Raw genomic sequence first — 22,220 nt, 5'->3', positions numbered from 1 at the left:
GCTAACTTGTTGTGAAAGTATTATAGAAGGAGAATTTATAACGACGACGTGTAGTATCCAGAAGCGACGAGGAAAATATAGAACCTGGCCTGGGCTGTGTGCGTAGCGACAGGTGGGGGATAATATTCTGGCAGACATGAAATGTCGGAACGCCACAGCTGCTCAACAGGAAATATGAAATTAATTATGTACCTTCAGCGATACATTCCTGATTGGCTGACGTAAATTATTTTATAGTGCGCCAGGCCAAGATTCTATATTGTTTGGTACTGAATTTTATTTGAATTGAAACATTCATGAGAATGAAGGAAAATACAGTTCATTGCATGCAATATTGATTTGAATTTGTGTTATAGCAGTTCTTTTGGTCATGTTTTCTAGTTCGGAGTTACTGCAATGAAAATATTTCATTGTGATTTCTGAACTGAAATTTAACAGGTTGAACAGTTTTAATGTGGAAAAATGATACGAAAAGAGAAATCTGTTTATTCTTTATAAATGGTAAAAAATCAGGGAGAACTGAAACTTGCAGGTTTTTTTTTGTGCAGGGAAGTGATTAAGTATTTGATGTTTAATGCTGAATAGTTGTAGTTCAGTGAGGGGAAAAAAATTACAGTACTGTTTGACGTCTGAAGCGACACCAGCGCGCCACGCTGTGACACAGCAGATAGTCACATGAATCCTGAGGGTAATGTTTGTTTCAAACAATTTTTTGCTTACGTAACGAAATAGTAATTATATTTTTGCGTTCTATGCATTAATAAATTATCAAGAGACAAGAATTATCGTGAAATAAATGTAAAAACAGGCGGATCCCTCTGATTCAGTGATATAAACTCAAACTTATTCGTGAAGGAATATTTTAGAATTTGTGTATAAGTGCAGCTTACTGCACTGAAAGCAAGAGAAGAGAATATAAACATGTATTTCATGCATGAGATGCGTATTATGTTGTTATTTTTTCTTATTTTTATAGGTACTTCCATTGAAATGTAAAAATTCTTTATTGAGTTTAACGATTCTCTCATTCGTGCACCTCATTCAGCTTTCTAGTACACGAATATTTCTATAAATGTAATGACTTTTGCTTCACGATGAAGTGTGTTGAAGACTCTCGCCGTTTGAGGCTCAGATATAGCAACTATGATGGAATCGTTTCTTTTGTGTTGGGAAACAGTTTTATTGCTTTTGACGTTTTAGTATCACGTCTGCGTCGCTTTCCCTTCAGCTGTAGGAGTGGTAGCTTATTTGGTACGTTAAATAAAGTGGGTACTACCTTCCATACAAATTTCCTACTTTCCGCATCGCTGACTTCGCTGGAAGTGTAGCGAACAAAACTTCGCGTTTTTGGGTAGATTACGACTTTTTTCTGTAAAAGGTTAGTTCTCTTGTGCTTACTGGCATTTTTTTTTGTTCTTAAAGGAAAACGAAATTCTTGAGCAAATATCCGTAGGTTGCAGGATAGTCGTAAATAAACTGTCCTGTAATGTCCTGTTTCGTACCTCCCATGGTTCTTAGGAAACAAAAGAAAGACAAATGTGGTGTAATTTTTTAGTTGTTATCACACTAAATACGCTCCCTCTTGTGGAAACTCTAGTAAAAACGATACTACACGCTCTAACTCTTCCAATATCGTATTTAGAAGTATAGCTTGGTGGTCACAAATAAGAGGAAGTGTGGTGACTGTTATGCTAGACTGAGATAATTACGATCAATGCAAAATGTTTACTTTGTGTAAACGTTAGAATTTCTGAGAGATTTGGAACTTTTAGTTTTCGCGTGCAGGGAAGCATTTAACTACAACGCAGTCAGATAATTGATGATTTAGGGCCATCTAATAAACCTCGAATGATCTCATGTGGGTATATAATATTCTTTGATCTCACAGGATCAGGAGTACGTGACCAAGAACACAGATTGTAGAGCACTACTTAATCATGACACTATAGGCAGAAAGCCACACAGGCAACTACAAGCACCTCCCGACAGACGAAGCGCCAAAGATTGTATACGGGATGCCCCATGAGGAATGGCCAATGCTCAGGGGTACGAAAGAATCTATCATCCGAACAAAAAATGTCCAATAAATATGGGCTCTAATATGCATACCTTCAATAAGTATTTGTTCAGTAGAAGGAACGTGTTTCACAGTGGCGCAGATGAGCAAGTGTTCATAGCTCTTAATGTGTGCACTTTAGAGTCCATGTTTACTGGGCGATTCTTTTTGCTTTGGTCCGTACTACCGCCTCTTAAAATATGGAAAACAATGGCCTTGGAACAGAAGAGCTTTGTTTCATAGAGTCGAAGATGAAAAAGCGCTCATAGTTCTTAAGGAATACAATTTAGACACGTGGTTACTAGATTTTTTTTTTTTTTTTTTTTGCTTCGAATCATAGTTCCTGCCTTACCCTGAATATTAGCAATTCCTTCTGGGAAGGCCATACAAGAATGAAGGTTTACAACGGCGACATTCAGTTGCCAGCTTGAAAACTGCCATTAAAAGTTGTCCAAAAGCTTTAGACGCGAAGACTGGAAGCCAGTAACACCTAAGTTCGCGCTTTTATAACGCTGTAAATGGGCCACGCCCGACGTTTGTTCGATCGATAAAGCATAAATCATTAATGCGGCTTAATATGTGCCAGTAATGTGTCTTTTATGTGTCATTCAGCTCAAATTCATGAAAGAAAATGTCAGAATCAGTATTAAGTATTACAGTTCTCCGCTAAAGAAAAAACAGCTCAGCGAATTTTTTGCAACGGAATATAATTCATGGATTCTACAGCTCACTTTAATACAAACAGACTGACAGAACATTGATGGGTCGAACACCGTCGTCTAGTTCGGAATGGATCTAGTCTACGGTGAGTATGATCGTATCTTCTAAAATGTTTCCAAACCTCCAATCATTTCTTCCCATGAGGAGCTTAAGAGAATTTATTAACTGTAGCACACACAGATCAAACACTAATTGTGTTAAGAAATATCCAAAACAATGTGAATAATGCCTTGATGTAAGAATGTGTGTGGAAACAAACTGAGTGCTTTTGAAATTTTGCTCTCAGCTGGGAAAAAAAGAAGGTTCAGATTTACGTTATGCCAGCCGTTTACAACACATATTTCAAAAAAAAAATTACGTTAACTTGCTACAGGGTGTAGTTTACTCACAGATAACATCGCCCTTTATGACGACACTAAGATATCTTCTAGGAGTAACTATGTTCTTGTCAGTTAGCATTTCAAATTGGCATCCACAAACAATGGCCTACCAAAGGAGTAACAACAAGGAACAAACATGCAGTTATTTCCAATGAGTGTGAACCCTTGACAAAAGAGTTCGTTTTCCCAAGAAGATGCTTCTTCAGTTCCGTTAATTCCGTGGTTTCACAAATAATTGTGTCTGATACCGCGTTCTCTCCTGTCGGAGCAACAACAGGTACAGATCTAACTCAAAGAATAAGTTGGATCGATGATCGAGGAGCTTGTTCCAAAAATAAATTAACTTCGTGAACACCAATATAAAAATATGTTTAAAAACTTAATAGTTGTATGTCGATACTGTGGAAAGTTGGCAGCTGGCTATTACAATCTGTGCTTCCAGTATGAGACAGCTCTCATAATTAGCCGAATATTGTATGAAATTCACCAGGAAATGATGATCATATTCAGATTGCACTAGAAGAAAACAAGAATCAAAATATCAATAGAACTTCTTCTAATAACTAAAAAAAATGAAAAGAGATAGAAGCTTAAATCTGAGGACATAAACGAAAGACTGGGTCAAACCTGAGACAGAACAAGCTTTTCTTTGCTCGTGGTTACAAAATTACAATTTTTACGTCGATCCAGTGCCAAAGCTACGCATTTGTTAATGATTTTTTTTGACGCAAATGGGAATGTAAACGAATCTAGAACTAATTAATATCACTGAAGTACAAGAAAAAACTACAAAATTCCTGTGGGGAGCTGTTTTGTCTAAAGGTATTGTAACAGTTTTACTATATACGAAGCTCAATCCTGTGGCTGTTCTGTGCTGCGATATTTGAAAAAGAAAATCAAAAAGGTAATGAACATTGTAAACGTCAAATGATATTCGTTTTGATTTGAACTACACCTACACCAGCAACAGAAATACATTATTTTAGACATCTCAGCGTGACACAGATGATTTACACAGCAAAATGCTAGAGAGACATTACTGAAGTTTTCTTACTAATTGGAATGAGTTCTTTCCTTAGGGTAGGTTACGAAGTAAGGGTGTGACTGTGTGTCTAGTTTTAAATAGGAGGAAAGTTTATATAATGTTAAATCGTTAATAACTGTTATTTTACCACTAGCAATTGCCATGGCAAAGTCTAATGAAGAATTTTGTTGCTGAAAGTTAACGTTACAGTGCAACTGAAAGCTCTTTTTAAATCTAAACCAAGATTATTAAAATCTTTCACAGTAGAGATGGGATATTAATCAAACTTTTTTTCACAAATTTGAAGACTGAAGTGATTAAATCGCTGTTCCTAAGTACCTTCTTTTTCAGCAGTTCACAGCTGGAGAAAAGGTCGTCAAAATGTACAGCGCCCGACTGGAACGCTGGCGTCACACAAAGCCGTTAGTCCGGACGGCTCTGAGGCGCGTTGGCTATCTAGTGAGCCCGTGCTTGTTCGCGTGTAAACACGGTGCTTTATGTCTTCCGTCCTGAGCAAACTCACTGCTCTGTGCCCAGCCCTCCCACGACTTACGCCATATCTCGCCCATTCGTCCCCGCTTTCAGTTCAAGTAGTTCCCTCTAACTCATTTCACGCACTTCAGCGTGGCGCGATCGCAAATTCTACAACGTTGTGTTTTCTGGCGCTGGAAAGATTTATTCATACCGTTCGTGAACATTACAGGACAACGAAGTACTGAACACATATAAATACATAAAAATTTATCTCAAATAAACCGAATTGCAGGTTTAGACGGGGAATTAAAATTCAGGACGAAAGAAAATCAGTGATAATATTCCCGAATAAAGTCTCTATCTTCGTGAAAGTGAGCAGCTCTAAAGGACATAGTGACAGAAAACTCAGTCTAATGAACACAAAAGGTTGACAAAGCAAATGGAAGATAGACGAAAGCAATCAGAAGTGGCGGAAAAGGGATTAGAGAGAAATCATCAAAACTGGGGACCTCGAAGTAGACAAATTAAAGGAATTCTACTGCCTTGAAAGGAAACTAATTTAGATGATGAGCGACGCACGCAGAACATAAAAAGCAGATTGTTGTATTGCTTCTTACTCTTTCTTTTAAGCCGCGCGGAATGGCCGCGTTGTTTGAGGCGTCATGAAACGGATTGCGCGGCTCCTCCCGCTGGAAGTTCGAGTCCTCCCTCGGGCGTGGGCGTGTGTGTTGTTTTTAACATAATTTAATTTAAGTAGTGTGTAAGTCTAGGGGCCGATGACCTAAGCAGTATGGTCCCTTAGAAATTCACACACATACTTTATTTCTTTTAATCCAGCCGTGTTGATATTTAATAGTGATTTCACCTAAGGACGAACCCAAATCAGTGCTATAGCTAAGTAATAGGATTGAGAGCACTAAACAACACAGACAATGGGATGTATTTTTACTAAGCCTAAATCCAAAATGACTGTTCGCTAGCCCAACGGAATGGACAATTGTCATAATTGCCCTGAAATTAACGTTTTGTTACTTTATTTTACTGTAATCAAAGAATATTGTAAAACCAACTCTGATGCACGTAAATTCACGTTAACTGACAGTGATATTGCACTACTGCCACACAAAACTTTCAGAGAAACAAAAAAATTCTTTCATCGATTTGTAATAGGTGCATAAATTTATGGTTGCAGCGTTATTATTAAACTGGACGTCCTAATCAGTTCAATTACATCACAGAGTAACCTATACTGTTGCAGATAGCCTATACAGCATTTGGTGTCTACCGTATTGAAAACAGTTCTATTGGGTACTAAAAATATCAAGACCAAACAACGTCGATATAATGCCATTTCATTTCAGGTCCGAAAAACATGACAAACATACATTTACATACATTTAACACACACTAACAGTATCTAAAAGTTACCAGTTTGTTAGAGCTTTAATATTTCATTTACCAAACTAAATTAAACAAACTGTTTGAAATACATATCTTTAATCGGAAACATGTGATTGGCTGTTCATTTAAGGGACAGATAGGGAACCCCATATAGGTAACATGATTCAGGGTTGCTACTGATTTACAGAACTTCAAGTATATCAACAGAGGTCAATATTCACTGGCCCTTTATTTCAGAAAACTAATTAGGTCACAGTACCGTTGGCTGCAATGATATACGACAGTGAGGTGTATTTATAGGATTTGCCACTGGCTCACACAAAGGGTTGGCGACCTCAACAAGACTTTATTGTGCTAACATATTTACAACCACTTCGCATCTAAGGAGCTTAAATTTTGAGCTGTTCCACCACAAAAGAACTTCAGAACGCTTGGGAGCATCATACATGTCCGCTCACTTCAATTGATCCCATCTAACTTCTTACCGACACCGTGCCTGGTCGTCGCGTCTTGCCAATTTTCTTTAGGTCTGTGCTTCCCCTGTTGCCCGTTTAGTTTTATAACGCAAGTTAGACCTGTCTAACATTAAAAGGCACAATATATTCACAATTAAATTTGTATTGGCAAGAAATTTTGCAATATGAAATACTTTATTCAAATACTTGAAAATAATTACAATAATTTTATTTTATTTTTTTTTCTTTCAAGTCATCAGTCTGCTGACCGGTTTGATGCGCCCCGTCACGGTTTCCTCTCCAGTGCCAACTTTTTTCATCTCAAAGTAGCAGTTCCAACCTAAGTCATCAATTATTTGCTGGATGTATTCCAATCTTTGTCTTCCTCTACAGTGTTTACCTTTTGCAGCTCTCTCTAGTACCATGGCCGTTATTTCCCGATGTCGTAAGACATGACCCATTATTATGTCCTTTCTTCTTGTCAGTGTTCTCCCTATATTCCTTTCCTCGCCGATACTGAAGTGACCCTTCTCCTTCCTTACCTTATCGGTCCGCCTAACTTTCGACATCCTTCTGCAGCACCACATCTCAAATGCTTCGGTTCTCTTCTATTCCATTTTTCCCAAAGTCCATATTTTCACTACCATACAATGCAGTGCTCAGAACGTACATTTACAGAAATTTCTTCCTCAAATTAAGACCTACGTTTGATACTACTAGGCTTCTCTTGTCCAAGAATGCCCTTTCTTCCCATACTAATCTGCTTTTTAGTCCTCCTTGCTCTGTCCATTATGAGTTATTTTGCTGCCTAGGTAGCAGAATTCCTTAATTTCATCTACCTCGCAGTTCTCAGTTCTCATTTCTTCTACTTCTCATTACTTTCGTCTTCTTTCGGTATACTCTCAATCCCTATTAAACTCATTAGACTGTTTATTCCATTCAACAGATCCTGTAATTCTTCATCACATTAACTGAGGATAGCAATGCCATCGGCGAATCTTATCATTGATATCCTTTCATCTTGAACATTAATCCTACCCTTGGACCTTTCTTTCACTTCCGTCATTGTTTCTTCGATGTATATAGATTGAGAAGTAGAGGCGAAAGACTGCTACATCCTTTAGTCCAAGCACTTCGTTCTTCGTCTTCCAGTCTTATTGTTCCCTCTTCTTTCTTGTACATACTGTGTATTATCCGAATTTCCCTATGGCTTTCCCACACCTTACTCAGAATTTCGTACATCGTGCACCAATTTACGCTGTCGAACGCTTTTTCTTGTTCGACAAATCCCATGAACGTTTCTTGATTTTTCTTCAGTCCTTCATCCTTTATCAATTACAGGTCAGAATTGCCTCCCTTGTGACTTTGCCTTTCCTAAGGCTAAAATGGTCGTCATTTAACAGTTAATCAATTTTCTTTTGAATTCTTCTGCATGTTATGAAACTGCTAAGCTGACTTGCGATTATTCTGGCACTCATCTGCTCTTGCTATCTCCGGAATTGTGTGGCTGACGTTTTTCCGAACGTCTGATGGTATGTCACCAGTCTCATACACTCTACACAGCAACGTGAATAGTCGTTTGTCGCCATTCCTCCCAAATGATTTTAGAAATTCCGTTGTAATGTAAAATATCCCTTCTGCCTTACTTGATCTTAAATCGCCCAAAGCTCTTTTAAATTCTAATTCTAATACTAAATCCACTATCTCTTCTTTGTCGACTCCTGTTTCTTCTTCCATCACGTCATCAGACAAGTCCTCTCGCTCATAGTGGCCTTCAGTGTACTCTTTCCATTTATTCGCTCTCTCCTCTGCGTTTAACAGGGGAATTTCCATTGCACTCTTAACGTTGCCGCCTTTACTCATAATTTCACCCAAGGTTGTTTTGACTTTTCTATATACTGAGTCAGTCTTCCCGACATCATTTCTTTCTCTATTCCCTCAAATTTTTCGTGCAGCAATTCGCCTTATCTTCCCCGCACTGTTTACCTTATTCCTGGAGATTTTGGTGTCAACTACGGCAGAGATACTTACAGCGGAGCTAGTTGATGGGAAAGGTGGTTTCATGTTCCAAATTAAAGAGCTGATGAAGAACATCGGCACGACGTCCCATTTGGTTATTTTGAAGGTTTTTTTAATTAAGTATGATGTAACAGATGCTTATTCAGACATCGAGATATCCATGAGGAAATTTATGACCGACTGCAACATCTTCTGCAGCAAACTAAAGATGATAAAGAGCACATGGTGAAACTCAAACTGACATGAATATTCTGAAATTTGTTTTACGTGTCACGGTGATCTCTATAGAATACGTATGCTACTCGCAACGCAACAGTTTGTACATTGTCCTAGAGTGGCATATGGGCCACGGCAAAACGAAGCGCTGCTCACTGGCACGTATGTGTGTACAACTATTTCACCTTATATCTAAATAACTGCAGGCATATGCCATCGAAGCAATAAAAAAAGTGGTGCTAAATATTCAAATATTCTTGTGGAGTGGTGGAGCTCACAACGTGCTGTTGCTGAAAACATGTATGAATTGAAAACGTTGGCCATCTAAAGATGAATGTACCAAACCGGTTATGGGTCTGCAATAAAAGCATTTTAAAATTAATTGTGCCTGTTTGCGGTATTCGTCAACAGGGATAAGCTACTTATGGTCGAGCATGATTGAAAGTAGACCGTTAAACCTTGTTGTAGGGCAAGACTATTGCTAAACTTCATGGCATGATCAACGAGTTTCCTTCTATCAGTGCTAGAGTATTTCTTTTATTTACAAGCAATATTTTATGAATCATTAATAATTTATTTGGAGCAAATAAAATCAATTATTTATTACAGCACAGCAAAACCAATCCACAGTTTCTGTTTTGTGGCATCAATCTTCTGACAGATTCGATTCGACCGGCCACGAATTTCTGCCTCTCACCCATTTCTTCATCTCTGTAGCACCTGCACCCTACGTCCCTCATTTATTTGTTTGATATATTCCAGTCTCTGTCTTTTCCTACAGTTTTCGCACTCTACAGCTCCCCTTAGTACTACCGCTGTTAGCCCCTGACGTCTTAAAACATGTCCTGTCATTCTATTCCTTCGTGCCAGTGTTTTCCGTAAATTTCTTCCTTCGCCGCTTCTGTGGACCAACCCTTCGTTCCTTATCAGTCCACTTAATTTTTAACATCGTTCTAGAGCAGAACATCTAAAGTGCTTCGTAGTAGCTGCCTATCTAAACATTTAGATATTATAATTTATTTACTACAATGATAAATTTGATTTGTTGTGTGAAATGTAGTTCATTTGACAAATATTTCTCAATAATGCTTCATTTTGATTAAAGCCGATTATATACTACAAAATTTGTTACATATGCCCAGAAAAAATTGCAAGAATGTTGTACGTTCACAGCGACTGGAGGAGGATGTTGCAACTGTGGCAATTCTGCTGCAAGCATGCGATCGCCTCAGTACAGCTCTAATGCTAAAATACACACATGAGAAAAAGTTTGTCTTTCCACCAGGAAGGAGGTACACAGCTCGTGCTGAATGTAGTTCAACAACGCCTAAACGGTCAATACCGCGGTTCGATCGTGTCCGCGTTGTTACTTTGTGCCAGGATGGGCCCTCAATAAGGGAAGTGTCCAGGCGTCTCGGAGTGAACCAAAGCGATGTTGTTTGGACATGGAGCAGATACAGAGAGACAGAAACTGTCGATGACATGCCTCGCTCAGGCCGCCAAATGGCTACTACTGCAGTGAACGACCGCTACCTACGGATTATGGCTCGGAGGATCCCTGACAGCAAAGCCACCATGTTGAATAATGCTTTTCGTGCAGCCACAGGACGTCGTGTTACTACTCAAACTGTGCGCAATAGGCTGCAAGATGCGCAACTTCACTCCCGACGTCCATGGCGAGGTCAATCTTTGCAACCACGACACCATGCAGCGCGGTACAGATGGGACAACAACATGCCGAATGAACTGCTCAGGTCTGGCATCACGTTCTCTTCACCGATGAGTGTCGCATATGCCTTCAACCAGACTATTGTCGGAGACGTGTTTGGAGGCAACACGATCAGGCTGAACGCCTTAGACACACTGTCCAGCGAGTGCAGCAAGCTGGAGGTTCCCTGCTGTTTTGGGGTGGCATTACGTGGGGCCGACGTACGCCGCTGGTTATCATGGAAAGCGCCGTAACGGCTGTACGATACGTGAATGCCATCCTCCGACCGATAGTGCAACCATATCGGCAGCATATTGGAGAGACATTCGTTTTCATGGACGACAATTCGCGCCCCCACCGTGCACATCTTGTGAATGACTTCCTTCAGGATAACGACATTTTTCGACTAGAGTGGCAAGCGTGTTCTCCAGACATTAACCCTATCGAAAATGCCTGGGATAGACTGAAACTCGCGGTTTTAGGCGCGCAGTCCGGAACCGTGCGACTGCTACGGTCGCAGGTTCGAATCCTGCCTCGGGCATGGATGTGTGTGATGTCCTTAGGTTAGTTAGGTTTAAGTAGTTCTAAGTTCTAGGGAACTGATGACCACAGCAGTTGAGTCCCATAGTGCTCAGAGCCATTTGAACCATTTTTTTTAGACTGAAAAGGGCTGTTGATGGTCGACGTGGTCCACCAACCACTCTGAGGGACATACGCTGAATCGCCGTTGAGGAGTGGGACAATATGGACCAACAGTGCCTTGATGAACTTGTGGATAGTATGCCACGACGAATACAGGCATTCATCAAAAATAGCAAGAGGACGCGCTCCTGGGTATTAGGGGAACCGATGTGTACAGCAATCTAGACCACCAACTCTGAAGGTCTCGCTGTATGGTGGTACAACACGCAATGTGTGGTTTTCATGAGCAATAAAAAGGGCGGAAATGATGTTTATGTTGATCTCTGTTCCAATTTTCTGTACAGGTTCCGGAATTCTCGGAACTGAGGAGACGCAAACCTTTTTTGATGTATATTATTGGTTGCTGCGACAGAAACACCATCTGCAACGCTGCGGCTATTTTTATCGCAAACGCTGACCACTGTAATAAATAAATATTTTCAAGCTCAGACTTTTTTTCGAAATGCTTTCCCAAGTTTCCTTCTTAAGAAGAATGTGCCCCAAGAACTGGCATTTCCTTGCATCTACGGGAGAAAAAGTTTCCGACATCACCATGTGGGCGGGGGGGGGGGGGGGGGGGAGGGGAGAGGGGGGAGGGGGGGGGAGGGTTCATTGAGTGTGAAATGTGAGTGTATGTGTATGAGAAGTACAGGACCTGAAAATCGTATGCTACAGTTGGTACTTTTTGGTTCCTCACTGTATCGACTCAAAACGGTTGCTCTGCTTTTTTGTCCAATCGACATCCTAAATTTCACCTTTGGCTGAGTGTCACCATCAAGCAGGTAGTTCTCTGATGGTGTAAAAAACTCTCAGAAGATCGCCTTATCACTGACGAGCGAATGGAGCGTAAGGAGGCAGCCCTTTACGGATGCCGCTACTTTGCGATGACAGAACTCAACACCGTTTCCCGTGTCTATTCCAAGCTTTAAAATAGAAAACACCATTGACAACAAGGATTGGGTCTGTGAAAAGCCCTGGGCAATATCAGCGATGAAAAAGTGTCAGAATAACGCAATTTTAATAAATAAACACATGGTTGGAGACCGTGGCTGTTTTACGAAATCAATTGTTGATGATGTACAGCAACCAGCCACAAACTGGTTTTAGGTTACTATATTCAAAAAGTCTCGGTAACGGTTTCTAATTTTTCGCAATCATCAGACAGTTTTTACATGATTTCTTCAAAACAAATTATACGTTGGTTTCCTGTAAGTTGGACAAGGATAAACAATAATTCACAATAACAAACATGTAGCCAAAATAGTTGCCTACAGATTTCTGTTGGAATGCAACTAACGTGAAATGCCCATCTGGCACATTTGTTTTTGCCGTTTTCTAGCAACGAAATTCACTCTCAAGGATGTTTGTATTTTTACAGTCACATACGCTGGTTTGCATTGCAAAACACTTTCGTTTGGTGACAAAATGAATTTTCAGTGTGCTTAAACGTTTGATTTACAACACAAAAAAAGAACAAATGCTGAGTTTACAAAGTACATGAGTAACAAAGATGCTGCATTGCATCCTTGAGAATGTATTTTACTGCAGGAAAACTGCGAAAACAAATGCGCCAGATGGACATTTCACGTAAGCTGAATTCCAACCAAATCTGTAGCGCAACCATTTTGGTTACACGTTTGTAACTGTGAATTATTGTTATCCTTGGCCAACTCTCAGGAAAGCAATGTATACCGGTAATTTGTTTTGGTGAAAGCATGAAAAACACCTTTTGACGTGAATTGCGAAAAATTCGAAACCGATAACGGTACTTTCTGAATAAAATAACCTAAAACCAACTTGGGGATTGTTGCTGTACACCAACACCAATTTATCTTAAAAAAAGCGAGGATGTTAGGAAATCACGCCAAAATCAAATACTGACGTGGTAGAAGGCAAAGTTGAACACGGTAAGCTGTCAGTCCATGCGGTGTACTGTATGGCTGACTCCAGAGAAGTATGAAGGCTCTAAACCAGAGTTACATAAATTGAATAAAGTTCATATATTTTTGGATGGTCTGTCTCCTTCGTAAATACATAATGTAAACAAATGCTCTTACGCCAGGAATTTTAACCATGGTAGGAAGAGACTGTTATACATATTATACTATTTGAAATACGAAATATAATCATGCCCTAACACATCATCGCTCAGTTGTAAAGTAAGATTACGTACCGTAACCGTATGTCGAAGTGTATTATGAAGCAGACCTATGGTTCCTTCACAATAGTTCTGTGAAAGAGCCTACGGATGTTTACCATATAAACATTCTTTACCACGATGTAACAATACGTTGCAAAACAGCTGTGTACTGACTTGTGCTAGACAAAATGTTAGAATGTTAGATGCCGAAGTAAAAAGGAGGGTTAATGGGAAGACGCCAGAGTCGGCGGGGGGGGGGGGGTGAGGGGAGGGGGAAGGGGTAGCACGGAGTAGGTGGTGGAGGAAGAGTAATAAGATACTGGTGCAAATATAAGGATTCTGTTACCCGCGGCTGTGCTCGCGTATCAGTAGTTCTCTTATGATGAGTGAAGGTGAGTCAGTAAGTAGCAATTTATACACTGAAGACTATCAGAACCGTGGAGGACCGATGTACCGAGCATAAACGCCACACACGATTACAGCAGCCAAGTAGATTTGCTATTTCAGAACATTGTTTGGATACTGGCCACCCTATATAACAATACCGAGATATTGTCATGCACGTCCAGCTATTGGGACAGTAGTAATATGGAGGCTGTTCGGGTTAAATTAGCGAGCAATTTGTTATATTCCTACAGAAGTAACGTTTATAGGCGCTCCTCTGGCTCGCCTGGTACTGGATGTGAGATTTTGCCACCAGAGCAGCACATACCAACAGTTTATTCCTTCCATTTCAATGCATTATAATGACGAGATTTTTGATCCATCCCACTAAGTTGACTAATTTATAATTAAAGAAGTCAATTAACATATCACATTCAGATGCAGCCGAACCAAAAGCTTCCGGCGTTTTTCTGCTTGTCGTAGAGCATTTGATGGACGCACACATTGTGTCTTTAAGCTATCCGAAGCTGTAAGAGACGCGTGACGCTCAGCGTCTAAAATGCGACGGGCTTGTGACTGTTGTAATGGCTCTAAAGCTCTTAAGGCCCCCTGACGTTCTACATTCAAGTTCGGGCGGACCTCGGATTGCTCTGAGGTTTACTGAATTTGAGTAAGTTTCGCAGGCGAGCTCTCTTAGAACTATGTGCTAAATGAGTCTTACGTTTGCTAGGCTTATCAAAATAGTTTTAAATATGGTTCTCAGGCTTACCATCGGATTTTATTGTCTTATATCCAGGACTTTATTGTTGTATCTCCACAAAAACTCTCCACCTGCGCCAGGTGGTGTAGCAACTTAGTATCGTAAACTAAACTCAAAGAATAAGTTAGTTTATCCAAAAATAAATTATTGTTCTATACTTCGCGTTATGTTCTCCAAACCATAAATATTTGCACTGCACACTTTCTAATGAAAGCGTAACAGACAGAGTTACTTTCGCATTTGTTATATTACTATGGATATGGATGGATAATGGAGTGAAAGGGAAGGGAGGCTATGAGGACATGTAGTAGAACAAAGAATGTAAATGAATATGTATGTAGTAGGGTGGAAGCTCGGTATTAGCGATAAGGGAGCCATAGTGGGGACAAGCAGGGAGGAGTAGGGGAGTAGTAGGGAGATGCAGAAGGGCCGAGATTAAGACTGTACTGTAGAATAAGCGATCTATGCAGTCAAAAGACGGAACCTTCAGATTAAATAAAAACGTATGAAATTACTCTGAACTGAAATCTGAATTTTATAATTATTTCAACAGCCTGTCACTACCGGCTTAGAAGAGATAAGTTACTGTGTCATTCCTGTACTGAACACATTGAGAAGCTTCTAGGCATCGTGTCTAGTAGCTAACACACACTTATTAAAAAAGGAATTTCTATACACCTCTAAGTGTCGTAAACATTTTATCATTATATATTCGACATGTCCCGGAAATGTATTTGTATTTCAGTGGTATCAACTCATGAAAAATTATTTTTGCGTACTTAAAATTACGTGCAAAAACATTTCTCTGACTCTTGGAAAACTTACGTATTAGAATGTAAGCCGTTTTAGTTCATATAAGTTTATATACGTAACTATATATGTTTGATATTGCATTACTAGATGGAGGTGGTCTGTGTTATTCTTGAATTATCAAGTTTCCTAACGTCGATAGTAATTCTTTTTATTAGTATTATCGGTTTCGACAGATCTAGGCAATCACCATTGGATCTGAAAGTTACAAAAAGAAACATTCCAAGTGAAGGTGACTCAAACACATACGATTTCAAATAACCGCTGTCTAGCTACTGAAACAGTAGACCGTTCCTTGTAACGTTATTAAATGTAAATGCTTTTTACAAGACTGAATGTGAACACTTAGCTAATATAACACTTTCACAGGTAAGTAACTATACAGATATTTACATAGGGGGTGTCTGATAATCGTCAAATTTCATTACACGTCGAACACTGCAATTATGTCTTCTCTTCAATCTCATCAAAATTATTTTTAAGACAGTTTACGTAACATTTTAAAACGAAGATTTACATGGCATTATGTTTTGAAATTGTACAGTGGTTTGTTTTAATTGGTCTCCTTTACATGTAAACTTACAACAAAACTATAATTTCATCTCATTTTAGCTCCAAATAATTTATGCAGTTACCACCCCCCCCCCACCCCCCTCCCCAAGCTCCATTGTGAATTTTATACTATTGTGTTTAGTTATGCTGATGACTTGTTGTTCTTACGGACAGGTACTACATGACAACTCCAAACATTCCTCAACCAATTAAATTCCAAAGTGACTAGATCTAACCGTAGGCAACAGTGGCTATATTCATACTTTCAAGTTTTATAGGAAATGTACTACCATCGATAAGGTAATACCTGCCAATTCTCAACACCTACTGATCCATAAACATTCTGCCTTTCATTTAATGATACATCGCCTAATATCTATCCTTATATGTGAAGACAACTTCCAAATGGAATTAAATGCAATCAAACTAATACCAGCAAACAATGGCTATCCTCCTACCTTAGTGGACTCCATAATGTACAAAAAGCAGAAACGACAGGTGTACTCTCTTCTTCACCACGTCCATGACCCACCACCTCAAGAACGCAATAAATGGTGCACAGTACCATACTTAGGAAAAGTCTCACTGGAGGTATTCAGGAAGCTTAAATCCAGGAACTTAAAACATCATTTTATGTTTACAACACAGTTAGACACTTTTTTCCCATTGCTAAGAACAGCACTCCACCTTTGGAAAAGAGTAGAATATGTAAAATTACTTTTAAGTGTGACAAATTCTGTACAGGTCACTCTGGCACGGCAATATGTACCCGCCTGAAGAAACATCATATAGGATGAAAACTTAGAAACTGAGACTCTACTTTTGCAGACCACCTCTCTAAAAGAGGCCAAAGTTACAATGTGAAACATGACGCGTTATATCACATCCACGAAGGAAGGAAGCCGAACGATCTTGAAGTAATGGAAATTAATAAACCCTCGTCCATCAATTCAAGCTCAGTGCTGAATGAACAGACACAGTTCCCTTACCACTTCTAACTGCAGATACCACTCATAATCCCATCCAGGCCATGTTATAAATTATCCGTGTTACTCACATGTTCCATTTCCTTTCCTTCTCTCGTTGTGTCAAAATTTTTACTTTGTATAATCACAGCTGCTTCACGCAGCTTCTTATATCTTACTATTTGTAATTTACAGTCTATTAAAGACAAGATTATTTTGTTCTGCCACATCTTTGGAATACGTCACGTTGTTCAATAATGTTCTTCTACGGAAGATATTGTAATTTTTCAATTGTTCATTAATTAATGTGTCACATATTTTATCTTAGTTAAATAATCTTACATCGCATTTACACTGAAACAATCCCGCTTGTTTTACTCCTAATTCTAACATTAAAATTTTTCATCTCTGGAAATGGAGATACTCTGCACATGCACTAGTTTAAAATCTTTGCTCCAACAAAATTTCACTGCAGCACATACTTATATTTGTACCTGATGATGCCACAACAGCCGAAAACCGGTTCGCGTAACAAATAATCAGTATTGTAGAATATTATAGCAGTGTTGTGTGCGTTTCATTCATAATGTGTAAAATATTCTACCAAGAACCGAGGGAATCAATGCTATTAGGCCTACTTTTACATAATTGTATTCTTTGCACCACATAAAATCAACTACACTAGTCTTATGCACATGTGATGAGGTGCTCTCGGTCTAAGTACAGGTAGTTCTTTAAATAATTATGGGTTAAAGTGTAAATGTTACCGTATAGCGTATTATTTCGTAATATTGTGGAGTTCGCTTTAAAGTTCCTCGAGGTCTACATGACAGCATATGCACCTACTCACGAAAACATTGTTGTGTATTGTGGAATTCAGAGCTTATGTGTGCTCAAGTGGTCATCGTTTATATCGTCAAGTATTTAGTTTAAGTAGGTACAAAGTACATCGGGTATCAGATGCGATATGGTACCAAATGCCGATACCTGTTATGTAATAACTACGTAACACATGAGTGAAATTTCTATACGTAAGTGATGCAGTTGTCGATTTTTATGTTTATTACTGTACTCAAGATTTTGTCCAGGTAAACACAACAATAAATAAATCATGGTAGGTAGAAGTGTGACCATAAAGAATTGAAGCTCATATGACAATGGTTTTGTATCAATGACAATCTCACACATAATAGCATCTTGAATGAAAAATCTATATGTAACTAATGCGGTGCTCCTTAACAGGATGACTGCCGAAATTGGAACGCATTTCCGAAACTTGGCCAGTATGTAATGAAATATTGACACAATATAAAAGTAAATAATAAGGCAAGATGTAGGAGTAGCTCAAATGTTGCCACAATTATTGTACCTGCTGCAGTAAAAGTTTCCAGTATTTTTCATTCGGTTTTCAAAAATGGTTCAAACGGCTCTGAGTACTACGGGACTTAACATCTGAGGTCATCAGTCCCCTAGAAATTAGAACTACTGAAACCAAACTAACCTAAGGACGTCACACACAAACATGCCTGAGGCAGGATTCGAACCTGCGACCGTAGCGGTCGCACGGTTCCAGACTGAAGGGCCTAGAACCGCTCGGCCACACCGGCCGGCCATTCGGTTTTCACAGGCACTCTTATTATCTGGATGACTAGCAGTTTAGCATTTTGCGTATCAATAGAAATTCAGACTGATAATTGTTCTTTATCAGATCACAAATTAAAAGAAATAGTTATACCAGATGGTATTAGTAGAGCAGCCACTGTTTTTCCAAGTAAGTACTCACTCCACTTCTGCACTCTTCATTTTACGAGTATATTCTTGTAAGTTGCCACCTTTATGGCCCAGTTTCATATGCAAGATCCTGGGCGGATCCTCTAATGACGTCTCTTCATTCGCAGCCACCGCGAAGTTCACGAGTGGGCCGATGTGAATTCTGTCGACTTCCGCTCCTTGACTCCTCTCGAAAACTAGGACGAACAGACTTTTTAGGGGATTTATGAACGTATTTACCACATGCCGCAGCTAAACACTTAGAGGCAAGGAAGGGCGTCAGTTTTAGGGAATTATATTGTAAATCAGCATTTATTATTTTCATAGCAAAAACTATAAGAATATAGTTAGTGAACCATTTAAACTGTTTACCAGAAGCCGGGTCTTTAGTGGCTGATTTGTGGTAGTATTTGCTGCCTTTCTTTGCTTCTCTGACATATTTCTCAACAATTTTAAGCGCGGTCACGTTTTAGGGTCTTGCAAAAATCTTTAAGTATTTTAGCTGTCGCAAAATATTTTATTTGATGGTAATTGATACTAAAACTAATCTTTAATACATTCCTTTTCATCACATCCGAAAGATGCTCTAACTTATCGATTCCACTTCTAAAGAAATCTGCTTGTGTTGTTATAGGAGACTGAAAGACACGTAAATTCGAGAAGAAGCTACAGCGAATATTGTTGGCTAGATAGGAAAAATCGTGGAAATCTGAGGATCCATGAACGGTAGGATAAGAGGGATGTGAAATTAGCAACCAAGTGAATGGATAGCTGTTTCGACCTATTAACAGTGTGTGTGCATTCACTATTGTGTTGCAGCAGCATTTCATATCAGTGTGTGAACAGCTTAAATACTGGCGTTACATTAGTCTGGATCTTCGATATATTTTTGAAAAGCGTAAGAGAGCAATAAAAATAGGCGTGCTCTGCGCAACAAAACTTTTCCAAGCGTTTCCAATGAGTTTTGATGATAGTATTAAACGACAATCCGGCGGGCTTTAAGTGTGTTGCCTGAGAATGCTGTTTATACATTCGCTCATCATATAATATAATCCTTAAATAATAAAATATTGGCAGCTGATATTTTTGTGACATTTCCAAGTCGTTTGGTTGTGTAGCGCATGCTAGTCTCTTAAAAGTTCAACTTTTATGGAACTGATGGATTTACGAACAGTTAGTTTGAATCATACTTAACAAACAAAGTGGAAATAATTCAGACAATGTCGGAAAGATAGAAAATTTCTGTGGCTGGGAGGAAAAAAAAAAAAAAATCACAAAGGGGTCCCACAGGGTTCAATTTTGAGTCCACTTCTATTCATTATACTGTATGTGAATGTCCTTCGCTTAACATGTAACAAGCGGAATATGTCCTTATTTTCTTACGATACTCTTGTTATAATAATCCCATTAAAGAGAAAATAACAGAAAAGAGATGAATGATATTTTCCAAAGAATAATAAAATGGTTCTGAGAAAAGGGACACACTATAAATTTTGAAAAAAAAAAGTGCAGAATACTATATTCAGTTTTCGACAGCAAATAGCGTCATACCAACAACTGATGTAGCACATGACTAGCAGTCAGTAAATAGTGTAGAATGCAGCAAATTTTTGGGTGTGCATACTGATAAAACCTTGAATAGAAAGAAGCATCTTACTGAGCTTCTCAGAAATTAAGTACAGCTACTTCCGCTCTGCTAATCTAGGAAACAAACAAATCAACCTTCTCAAATATATGCATATCCCACTTAGTAATGTATTATGGAATAATTTCCTGGGGTAACTCATCACACAGAAAGAAAGTATTGATTGCAGAAAGCGAGCAGTAAGAATAAACTGTGGTGTTCACTCACGGACGTCAAGCGGGTACCTCTTCAAGGGGCTAGGCGTTTTAACTGCGCCCTCACAGTGCATATATTCGCTAATGAGATTCATCATAAATTATCCATAAAATTTTGACATGAATTGTGATGTTGATACCAACAACACAACAGAAAAAAATGACTTCCATTACCTATCATTAAAGCTGTCAATGACTCAGAAAGGAGTTCAACATGCAGCAACAAAAATTTTTGATCGTTTGTCCAATAACATAAAATATCTGCCTGGTAGTTTTAAATCCAACTTAAAATCATTTCTCCTGGACAACTTCTTCTATTCCACTGATGAATTTCTACTTAAAAATGGTTCGCACTAGTCATATATACATATCCTGTAATCTGACTCTTCCCGCATCATTTCAGTAAAAGAATCATTCAAATGATCAATGGGATATGTAACTAACTAAATAACTAACCAGTGCAGTAATTTCTGTACTACCGGAGGTAAAGCTCTGGTCTCTGAACATGTGACTTCAGTCCGCCTGCAGATTCCTATTATCTGCGTTGTCCATCATGTTGCTCCGCTACCTGACAGACATTTTATGTTATTAGGTAAATGAACAAAACTTTCTGTTGCCGCTTGTTGAACTCCCTTCTGAGTCACTGACAGCTTTAATGATGAGCAATAAAGGCCGCTTTTCCCTCTGTACGTGATAAATTACTTTTTTTCTAGTTTTGAACATCAAGTCAACATGCGATGTAATAGACTGATGTGGTAGCAGAATTCAGTTGTGTGTCCTAGTGACATTTCGTGGCAGCCATGTCGCAGAAACATCAGAAACGAGCGTATCTGGACGGTACGCTCAGACAGACGGAGTCCGACATCTGGCTGTGTAATCACAGCAGGCAACCACGTGTGATTACCTTAAGGCCGCAAGGCCGCAAACAGACTTTCTGTTGTAGTACACAGCGTACGAAATATGTTAAGCCGAAAGATTGGCGGCTTTTGTTATCTTCCTACAGTGATAGACTTTATAAACATAAAACTTGGTCATGGAAAAGGTATTGAAACTCTGCGGCCGAGCTGTACAACTTTTGAAGTGAAGTCGAGAACTTACGCCTCCGTTGAGGCAGACGTGCCCTTTTAAAAAAGCCGATACACGTGCAAGCGGTAGCTGCAGAAATGCCACTGCCACAGTGTGTGTGTGTGTGTGTGTGTGTGTGTGTGTGTGTGTGTGTGTGTGTGTGTTTGTGTGTGTGTGTACTCACCGACTGGGTGGAAGCGGGACACGTCTTTGCCGCAGATCTCGCGGTTGTACTGCAGCTCCTTGCACGTCTGCCACGGCCCGAAGTAGCCACCCTCTCGTAAGATGTCCCGACCTGGAACATTAACAACAATCGTGATCAAGATGAGCGTTAAGAAACATCGTACATCATTTTGTTTCATAAAAAAAGAGCCCTATGACCGATATATACGTCGCGACAGTAATCAGCAACTGTACTGATTTTTGAAACAGTTTCAATGTATCGTTTATTTTTCAGTCCGAGGCGCAAATTTTTTAAACAGTACGATTAGTTTCGATCTCCGTGGATCATCTTCAGATCTACGTAGTTGCTTCAACAGTCTTTAGTGTCTGTGTCGGGACTGCACGTTAGAATACAGAGACAACGGTTTGCTGACGCAACTACATAGATCTGAAGATGATCCAAGGAAATCGAAACTAGTCATACTGTACAAAAAATACAACTGGGATAGAAAAATAAACGACACAATAAAATTGTTGTAAAAGAGGACCAAAAGAGGTTACTACAGAAATAGCCTCTTTAACACCTTATTAACTGTTCCGTAATTTGATGTTATGGAAAAGCTAATGCAAGTCGATTCA

General features: G+C 39.2%; 1 protein-coding gene across 1 annotated transcript in view; it reads right to left on the bottom strand.

The window, feature by feature from the left end:
• LOC126354340 (uncharacterized) overlaps positions 1-22,220 on the bottom strand; it is a 698,724-nt gene that overhangs the window by 67,248 nt on the left and 609,256 nt on the right. The window contains exon 2 of the mRNA XM_050003910.1: positions 21,604-21,714. Coding sequence (XP_049859867.1) covers positions 21,604-21,714 — 111 coding nt within the window. The remainder of the gene's footprint in view (positions 1-21,603; positions 21,715-22,220) is intronic.

The sequence above is a fragment of the Schistocerca gregaria genome, chromosome 3, assembly GCF_023897955.1.
Source record: "Schistocerca gregaria isolate iqSchGreg1 chromosome 3, iqSchGreg1.2, whole genome shotgun sequence".
Classification (NCBI taxonomy): domain Eukaryota; kingdom Metazoa; phylum Arthropoda; class Insecta; order Orthoptera; family Acrididae; genus Schistocerca; species Schistocerca gregaria.
Note: the sequence above shows the minus strand (reverse complement) of the source record. Positions and strands in the feature narration are given on the sequence as shown.